Source organism: Cydia amplana, chromosome 18 (genome assembly GCF_948474715.1).
Source record: "Cydia amplana chromosome 18, ilCydAmpl1.1, whole genome shotgun sequence".
Taxonomy (NCBI): domain Eukaryota; kingdom Metazoa; phylum Arthropoda; class Insecta; order Lepidoptera; family Tortricidae; genus Cydia; species Cydia amplana.
This window is the reverse complement of record NC_086086.1, coordinates 2,450,631-2,460,575: the sequence shown is the minus strand read 5'-3', so window position 1 is coordinate 2,460,575 and position 9,945 is coordinate 2,450,631. Positions and strand designations below refer to the sequence as shown.

At 38.0% G+C, this 9,945-nt stretch overlaps 2 protein-coding genes across 2 annotated transcripts; both read left to right on the top strand.

Moving 5' to 3' along the window:
- Positions 1-2,696: 2,696 nt before the first annotated feature.
- On the top strand, positions 2,697-3,789 carry LOC134656203 (UDP-GlcNAc:betaGal beta-1,3-N-acetylglucosaminyltransferase-like protein 1). The gene has a single exon (XM_063511706.1). It carries the CDS (start codon positions 2,708-2,710, stop codon positions 3,746-3,748), a length of 1,041 nt encoding a protein of 346 aa, XP_063367776.1. The 5' UTR covers positions 2,697-2,707; the 3' UTR covers positions 3,749-3,789.
- Positions 3,790-5,223: 1,434 nt separating this feature from the next.
- LOC134656501 (stress-induced-phosphoprotein 1-like) lies at positions 5,224-8,811 on the top strand. The gene is made up of 5 exons (XM_063512060.1): positions 5,224-5,662; positions 6,142-6,295; positions 7,078-7,178; positions 8,066-8,186; positions 8,680-8,811. The coding sequence occupies exons 1-5, from the start codon at positions 5,417-5,419 to the stop codon at positions 8,775-8,777; spliced, it is 720 nt and encodes a 239-aa protein (XP_063368130.1). The 5' UTR covers positions 5,224-5,416; the 3' UTR covers positions 8,778-8,811.
- The last annotated feature ends 1,134 nt before the right edge of the window (positions 8,812-9,945 follow it).

Below are 9,945 nucleotides of genomic sequence, written 5' to 3'. Positions count from 1 at the left end.
TGGAAATTGTATTGTGCGCTGACCAATGTCATTGGACCGTAATGGCTCCTCTACACGATGGGCCAACGCCGGCCACTCCAAGGGACGCAGCCATGCGGTAGAATGAGATAGCAATATCACTTGCTCCCTCTAATATGCAGATTAGACTCTCGCGCGAGCCACGAGACGAGCCGCGAGCCGCGCCACGAGACGCGAGTCCACCGCTTACACATCACCGTACATGCAGTATCATTACCGTCCATAAAAGAGTCATTACCATACCATGGTTGTCATCACCGTCTGACGTTCTTATTTTCCGAAAGCGATAACTTCAAATTTAAGCCACTAATGATTGTATAAATACCATAAATATCCTCAATATACAGCCCACTATAATAGAATAGAATAGAATAGAAAAAGCTTTATTCAAAAACGCTTAATTTAAACTTAACTAATAACAACACTGACATAGATTAGTTATAAAGCGTTCCTGAAATGGTCTCCACTCAGCTTCATGTCAAGGAACCTTTGAAGTCCCCGACGCTGGTCTTCCGTGGAAACCCTTTCGAGAGAGCGCAACTATACTGGATCAACCAAATCTTGTCAGTAGTAAAAGGCGGCAAATTTGAAAAATCGCGGGTTAGCAACACTGTGTTCGAATAATTCCAAAATCGCGTGTCATCTGTGTGTTATCTGTGGAATGTGGCCAATGGAATGACAGCCATCATCTTATTGTTTACATTCTGAATCGTTTCTATTTCAAGAGAAATTTCTGCTGTCACCATTAAATACCAAGATTATGCATGACCTCAAGCAAAGCTAAGGTGCCTACAATGTACAATCATGCTCGTTGACGGTAAACATTACTAAAATTTGAGGTTATGATAATTCACTCGAACTGACGTATGAAGGGCGGAAAAATAAACGTTTTGGTTCGATGTACATTGCTGCTTTTCTTAGCGCAATTCTGTTCTTTGAGTGTTACATGGTGTTACCCTACTTTAATTTGCAGTACATTGCTACTGACAAGATTTCCTTGACGCACTATATAAGCTATACAATTAACTTTAACTTACTAACTAACTTAATTATAACTTTAGATAGTTAGAATCGTGTTAAATTAAACATTAAAAAATAATTAATTTTTGTATGGTGAAATTTTTAGTGATGAAATCCACCCATCCACAAAACTAAAGCTGTGTCCAGACCAGGGATGTTGCGAATATCCGCATCCGCATCCGCAACCGCGGAACTTTCGCATCTGCATCCGCATAAAATCGATGCGAATTGCGACTGCTAGGTAATTTAGTCATTAGCCAAAAAAACCTATTGGAAATTAGCAGTCAAGCGTGAGTTGGACTTAATGTACGGAACCCTTGGAACGCGAGACCGACTCGTACTTGGCCGGTTTTTTTATGTACCTATCTTGACATCCGCATCCGCATCCGCATCTGCGCATGTCAAAAAATCGGCATCCGCAACATCCCTGATCCAGACGAGCTGGGCAAATCGACCGATTTGATCAGGAAAATAATTGGCGCCATCTCCAATTTAAGATTTATGGTGATATTTGAGCCCTCTAAGTTAAAAAAATGCTCCAAGACGAAAATACGTCACAAATTAGTATTCTTCCGTCCGCACCCCATTTTATATGTAATATCTGTCATAATCGGCGGTCGAATTTGGCGAGCCAAATTGTGTTTGCGTCCGCACGTCCTGATTTGATCGGACAAGTTCATCAGATTGGCGAAAAATTGTCTTTTCTGGACACAGCTTACATTAGTACAGTCAGCAGCAGAAGTTGCTAAGCGGGCTTGACACGCTCTTATTCTCTTAACAATAAAGTCGTCTAGATCATTTTGAACACCTGGCCGCTTAGCCGGCCGGAAAATATAGATGGTCAACCAAATATTGTCAATAAAAAGGCGCGAAATTCAAATTTTCTATGGGACGATATCTCTTCGCGCCTACATTTTTCAAGTTTACCGCCTTTTTCTACTGACAAGATCTGTTTAACCAATATCAATTTTAAGTACCTAACCAAAGAAACTCCTCGATTGAAAAACACAAATACATTGAGTTTGGGCTCATAACCAAATCGGACTGCACAGATTAATCGCTACGATTTATATACTTGGCCAAGCAGATCTTGTCAGTAGAAAAAGGCGGCAAATTTGAAAAATATAGGCGCGAAGGGATATCGTCCCATAGAAAATTTGAATTTCGCGCCTTTTTTTACTGTCTAGATTTAGTTGACCAGCTATAGTTACGTGTGTAGCCGGCATTAGAAAGGTCTCGAGAAGAAAATAAACATGGAAAAGAGAATAAGTACTGATAAGTACAGTCAGCAATGAAATTGTCATTTTTTTGACATTAACTTGTTTTACGTTGTTAATATTTTGGAACGTACCCTGCGACGACAGCTAACCTTATTTTATTTGGCAACCAACCTCAGCTGTCAAAAGAGTGTAAACTTCAAAACTTGTCCTTGTCACAGCATTTGCACAGCACAACACAGAGACTAATAAGAGATACAACATGCGTGGATTGCGTGGCGTGAGGCGTGATGATGGATGTTATAACTTATAATGTACTTATTGTGGTGTAAAGTAAACAATGAACGTATTTCAAGCGCCCTCAAGACATATTTCACATCCTAAAATTGCTGTTTTGACATGTGAACAGTAGTAATGAATAAACGTAGCGCCCAATTATAAGGAGTTTGAGCATGACTAAAGTTTCCATAATAATTCCAGTACGTAACGGCGAACAGTGGATAAATAACTGCTTAAAATCAATAGCAGATCAATCTATACTTAATTCAGATATCGACATCGAAATAATTATATATAACGACGGAAGCAACGATAGAACAGAGATTTTGCTCAAGGAATGGCAACGTTATTTTATAGAACATAGAATCAAGTTAATTTTGACCGGATCTGTCACTTCGAGAGGCGTCGGTGCCGCTAAAAATGGGGCAGTCTCTATCAGCACCGGAGAATTCCTGTGTTTTCAAGATATCGATGATGTAATGCACCCAGACAGGATACATCTCCAGCTACTTGCTGCAGAAAGTAATCATAATGCAATTGTTGGCAGTAATATTTCTCGAATACCGCAAGACTCCACTCCGCGTCTGGTTCGCTGGGCCAATAGTCTCAGTGATGAACAACTAAAATTACAAATCTACACTGCCAACGGGCCCACCTTGTTAATGCCTACTTGGTTTTGCCACAGATCTGTATTTGAAAGAGTGGGTAGTTTTGATGAAAGTGGCAAAGGCACTCCGGAAGACTTAATATTCTTTTATTCACACCTAGATCTGGGAGGAGACTTGATTAAAGTCAACAAGGAATTACTTATTTACACCTACCATGAAGGTGCGGCAACATTTTCTGTTAAAAGAGAAATGATTTGGCAAATCCAGTTGGATCGATTGCAAAAGCTTGTTTTACCAAATTGGGAGACATTCACTATTTGGAATGCTGGTAAAGCAGGCAGAAGATTGGTTCGAGCATTGAATAAGGAGCATTTGAAAAAAGTAGAAGCTTTTTGTGATGTTGATAAAAAGAAAATCGGGACTACAGTAGAGTTATACTGCTCGGTTAAAAAGGCAGTGCTTATAAGTCTACCAGTTATTCATTTTTCTGCAGCAAAACCACCCTTGCTCATTTGTGTGAAGCTGGATATGACTAATGGCATTTTTGAACAGAATCTCAAATCGATGAATCTCAATGAAGGATTAGACTATATCCTGTTTAACTAAGAATGACTATTTTTACACTGATTTAAGTCATTTATGAATAAATTATGTTGATAATAATATTATCTACCATGGTGCCATAAAAATGTAACTAAGAAAATAAGGTTTACTACATACGAGTTATTTTTGTACTAGATAGTTGAGAAAATTACCTACTTAATAAATAAAAGGTAAAATGTCTTTTATTCTAAGTGTTTTACATAGGTAGTTTTATAATAATATATTCTTGGGTACCTAATGCTTGGAGGATACAACTAAACGGAGTAGCCATTAACAGGCTTTCCCCTCTGTCGAAAATAGGCGGCCAACGGTCATACACAATGTATGGACTGACGTTTATCTGAGATGGCTATTTTTACGTTACGCATACATTTGACGTTCCCCTCCCCCGCAAAAATCGGCAGACTGTTTTGTACAGAAAATTACAGACATGGCGTCTCCGTTTGATTATATCCTCCAAGACCTAATGTAATAAGTATAAATATAATAGGTACTTATACAAAAATAGTTGTGGTCTAAGAAGATACCAATTGTTATGCACTCTAACAACTTTTGCAGACATGATGTGAGTTGCCTGCTTGCCCACCGCGTAACTTGGAGGATATAATCAAACGGAGACGCCATGTCTGTAATTTTCTGTACAAAACAGTCTGCCGATTTTTGCGGGGGAGGGGAACGTCAAATGTATGCGTAACGTAAAAATAGGCATCTCAGATAAACGTCAGTCCATACATTGTGTATGACCGTTGGCCGCCTATTTTCGACAGAGGGGAAGAAGCTTCGGTGCCGCCGACCGCGTGATAGCAGGAGGATTCCTTAACCCTTTATAGGGCAAGGGTCTCAAAAAAGACCACCCTATAACATCATCTTTTTGTATTTTTTCTTGTACAAAATTTTTTGTGCTATAGATTGGCGATGAGGCTTGAATTGAGGATTTTTTTGAGCCTTGCCCGCTAAAGGGTTAATTTTATTTTATACTTGGTCAACCAGATCTTGACAGTAGAAAAAGGCGGCAAATTTGAAAAATGTAGGCGCGAAGGGATCGCGTCCCATAGAAAATTTGAATTTCGCGCCTTTTTTTACTGACAAGATTTGGTTGACCAAACCAACCAAATCTTGTTCTCTTTTTCAAATTTGCCGCCTTTTTCTACTGTCAAGATCTGGTTGACCAAGTATATATGTATTATACTCTACGGGGTCCAACGCGAAAATAAAAATTTCGTTATCTGCTTCTCTCTAACGTTCGAATTCGAATATGACAGAGTGATAGAGAGGCAGATAACGAAATTTGGAATTTCGCTGTAGGTCCTCTGGAATAGAAAATTGTAGTGCCCTTCTTTTGTGTACAATATAAAGAATAATTACTAATTATACTTATATAATTAAACATAAATACCAAATAAACTAAATTCGTGTAGGAAATAAAGTAAATGTCAAACTACATCATTCTCGTTTTGGAACGTACCCCAATACAGGTAAGAAAATGAAAAGGTCTTATCACGGTTATCATTGTATTCATTACAATATTTAATTAGATGATAGTTACGATTTTCCTTCATTTAAATTGCATATTGAACTATAGGATTAAGTTTCATTTTCTTAATATTACACTCCGCTATTCGTGTCTTTAAGAGTATGCCAAGAGTTTGAATTTCGGCTAATTTGCAAGTGATGGAAGAATCAAAGAAAGGTGCTCAAAGCCCCAGTGTAGAGGATCTAAAATACAAGGGAAATGAATGTGTTAAAGATGGAAAATTTATCGAAGCGGTACTGCATTACACCCAGGCTATTAAAATGGACCCGAACAATTATGTTTTGTACAGTAACCGGTCCTTGGCGTTCTTGAAACTAGACCAGCATTACTTATCACTGCAAGATGCAAATGAGACGGTTAGGTTACAGCCTCAGTGGGCCAAGGTAAGTTTTATTGGACTATTACTGTATAATAAATATAATAATTAATAATAAAAACATTATGTAACAATATTATATTTTATAAAAAATAAAATGCTAATTAGGAAGAAATAAGTACTTAGAGGATATTTTGTTGTTTTTTTATTATTATTTTGAAGTATACTTAATGAAGGATTTATAAGCTGTACTAAAGACGATTAAAATAATAATACAAAAGATTAATACTTATGGAAGTGTTAACTAAGTAATGAATGAATAAATTGCAAAATACTTAAGACAAATATGGTATATGCAAGCTTTGAACTTTCAAATACCTATGCTTAAAATAAAAGCAACACACTTCATTTATCCAAAATAAACCGTTTTCATATTTATATTGAACCAGAAAATAGTCCATTGCAGCTATTTTAAAAGAAATTATCCTATAAAAATGTAATTCTCATGTAAATATTTTATTTAAAATTATTTTCTCAACAATATAGGGATATTTCCGTCGAGCTGAAGTGGAAGCGGCCAGTGACTTGTACGATGAGGCCCTCATATCATATACCAGGGCTCTGCAGTTGGACCCACACAACACCAAGTTGATGGAGTCCATTAAGAACATAAGTGAAACACAGAAAAAGAAATATAGAGGTTGGTATTGGTAGAGAAGATTGTTGCTAAGGAAGGTCAATGTAGGGAAGATTTTTAATAGGGATGTAACGATACCGATACCGATATGATATATCGGTTGCCGATTTAAATACTCCCAATATCATAACAAAATGTAAACAACCCACAGTAAGGTATTTTATTGGGCAAGAATATTCATCACCTCAATTTTAACTTGATGTGTCATGTAACAGTGAAGCTGCTATAATCGTGCTATTTTGCTAATAGGAATATATTTTCCATTATTTTTATTTTTCAGTTTTTACACTTCTTAAAATCGAGTGTCTATTAAACATAAGTATGTTTTATGCATATAAAGGATATAATTCTTTATTTATTTAATTTATTAACTATACTTGGTCAACCAGATCTTGACAGTAGAAAAAGGCAACAAATTTGAAAAATGTAGGCGCGAAGGGATATCGTCCCATAGAAAATTTGAATTTCGCGCCTTTTTTTACTGTCAAGATTTGGTTGACCAGCTATAACTACCAGGCTATCGATATCGGTATCGCCGATTATTTACTTTAAATATCGGTATCGGTATCGTATCGGCAAAATCATGTATCGTTAAATCCCTAATTTTTAACAAGCGTTTGTGTCATTTGTATACATACTCCACTTACAGAAGGTTGGTAGAGCTGAATGAGCAGAGCTCTTCCTTTCTGACTGTGTCAGCGCGTAACATATTATATACAAATACGCGAGTGCCTTAAGACAGTCTTTCCAACCAAATGTTTTGTTAACCCTTTTTTCTTTTACAGATAGTCAAAATATCATGTGGATTTGCTCATGTGTTGGCCTTATATTTGGTATTGTTATTGTTATACTTGACTATAGTTTAACCAAGACCCCAACTTTATCGGTAAGTAGCATTTTAATTGTTATTTATGAGATTCAACTATGAATGGATAGAATTATGTTGTTATCATAAGTTTTATACGTACCATCAAAAAACTATACTCATCCTTTTCTTTCGGGTGCTAGTACTAGTGTGAGAAAAAGATAGTATGATTCTGTCTATGTTTGAAATGAGACAGTCCTTTGACAAACTATAGTTGGATCACCTTGGACTAAAACCTTCTAAAAAAACAAATGATGTTGCTTAGATCATATTTATGCACAATTATTTCACTTTAGGCCTGCTGCCTACTTCTTTAACCTTTTCGACGCCGTGTCAAACACAAAAGCTGTCACTCGGACGCCACGTCACCGAAGCGTCAAAACTGAAATTGAACTTTATGCTTATGCACGTAGGTCTATGTTGCTCTGTGGTCTGTGACCGATTAATCCGTCTTTGGCGTTGGACCTGCGGTGCGGATATATCGGTCATTGGCGTCCAAAAGGTTAAGGCTTCTGCTAGCTGGTGCAGGCGTATTGTAGATAAAATCCGTCGCACGCGTCCGCGCCAGTTAGCATTGCTCATACTATTTTTCGTAAACCTGCTCCGTGCAATCGCGCCAGCTACGCCCTTATTGGGACAATAATTACGTGACTTTAGACATCACTACATAGTATAAAATAAAGTCTTTTCCCGCTGTCTGTCTGTCCCTATGTATGCTTAGATCTTTAAAACTACGCAACGGATTTTGGTGCGGTTTTTTTAAATAGATAGAGTGATTTAAGAGGAAGGTTTATGTATAATTTGTTAACCCGTGCGAAGCCGGGGCGGGTTGCTAGTTGCTAGTCTACAATAAACTATAAAAGCGACCATCACCTAGTAAAGTAACTATGAAATTATAATTTCCACAGAATCCATTTAGCATGGTAGCGTTTTCAATGGCCCTGTCTGGTATTGGGTGGATGGCGGGTAAAGCTGCGACCATGATGAGCGGCAGTCCTGGTAAATCACTTCAACCGCCAGAGGACTTAGGTAAATGAGATTAAAAAAAAAAACCTATTTTAAACTATAAAGTATAAATAAACAAAATGAGCATTCCATACTATTAAAAACCAAGTGCCAGTCGGACTCGCGTTCCAAGGGTTCCGTAACCCGTTCATTAAGTCCCACTCACGCTTGACTGCACATTTCTAATAATAGGTTATTTTCCTATTATCTAAAGAACTATTTATTGTGTAATATTTTCAAAATTTAAAATCCAGGAGTTCCGGAGATAAAGGGGGGGGGGATGGTCGGACGGACATAGACGCACGAGTGATCCTATAAGGGTTCCGTTTTTTCCTTTTGAGGTAGGTACGGAACCTTAAAAAAAAAACAGACTAGTGGTTCTGTGAGCTGCTGACCTCGCAATTCGGCTCCGCCATTTTGAAAATCTTTAAACATTTGCTGACAAAAATATATATACAACACGCCATTGTAAACCTTATAGAAATGCACAAAGGGTTCATTTTGTTTTTGTTTTCAGGTGTTAATGACGATTCGAAAGAGAAAGAGACTCCAACGGAAAAGAGGAAGTACAGCAAGGCTCAGGCAAGACACAGATACAAGCAGGGCAAGCTCTAGTCCAGGGTTAAGTTTTGTTTCAATCATTTTGGATCACAGACAATCCAACCTCTAGACATAGCATAGTCGCGCTACCCCCTCTGCCACACATACGGTAGCGTTACTCCGAGTATCTTCGAGTCAATCCCGTGCCGTGATTGGTCCGTGTCTTTGAACGGACCAATCACGGCACGGGATTCGCTCACCTCGTCCCCCCGCACCCCCTTATTTTTGGCAGCATCGGTTTCATGAAAGAATTGGCCTAAGCTCAGTCTAGAGATTGGATTGTCAGTGTTTTGGATTGTCCCTATAGATAGGCTCCTAATAGGTCAAATTTGACTATATTTGTAACTTTTCTGCTTACCATTCCCGACTCTCCTAACACAAGCTGAAATTAAGCACCAGAATCTATTATGATCACTTAAGTAACTCGAATATTGTCTATGGCACCTGTATTTTGTATGGAAATACCAAATACAGGTGTCATAGACAATATCTGAATTGATGTGGGATGCGCTTAACCTTTTCGACGCCGTGTCAAACACAAAAGCTGTCACTCAGACGCCACGTCACCGAAGTGTCAAAACTGAAATTGAACTTTATGCATATGCACCTAAGCTAGGCTAGGTCTATGTTGCTCTGTGGTCTATGACCGATTAATCCGTCTTTGGCGTTGCACCTGCGGTGCGTATATATCGGTCATTGGCGTCCAAATGGTTAAGGGTCGTTACAGACGGACTGCAACCCGACTGCAATTTGTATGGGAACTGCACGCCAACTGCAACGTCGGCGTGCAGTTCCCATACAAGTTGCAATCCGTCTGTACCGGCCCTTACACTCAAAAAGCGAAAACTCGAGGCAGTTTATTTACCCGTGCCATATAATATAACTCTCTCTGTATGAGTGATTCTTACAGATTTTTGTTTGTAACAATACTGTAGGGTTGATTTCCTCGAAACGGGTTTCCTTGTTCAGCAGAGGCATAATTGTCCAATATCAATTTTTTTGTCGATTTTTATATAGGTAGTAAGTACATAAAATTTTATTTTAATGGTTAGGGGTAACAATACATGACTGTATTATAGAAAGTAAAACTTGTAAATTAGTTTTAGATTTACTTTATTTTATCCAAGTTTCATCTGGAATCTCAGATCACATTTTAAGTTGATGGGTGATAACTGATACACAA

What these genes read in the sequence shown, in the direction of transcription:
- LOC134656203 (XM_063511706.1), top strand. Translation starts at nt 2,708, where the DNA reads ATGACTAAAGTTTCCATAATAATTCCAGTACGTAACGGCGAACAGTGG.
- LOC134656501 (XM_063512060.1), top strand. Translation starts at nt 5,417, where the DNA reads ATGGAAGAATCAAAGAAAGGTGCTCAAAGCCCCAGTGTAGAGGATCTA. An exon ending in ACAGAAAAAGAAATATAGAG is followed by an intron (nt 6,296 to 7,077) that starts GTTGGTATTGGT and finishes TTTCTTTTACAG; the next exon opens with ATAGTCAAAATATCATGTGG. An exon ending in TCAACCGCCAGAGGACTTAG is followed by an intron (nt 8,187 to 8,679) that starts GTAAATGAGATT and finishes TTTTGTTTTCAG; the next exon opens with GTGTTAATGACGATTCGAAA.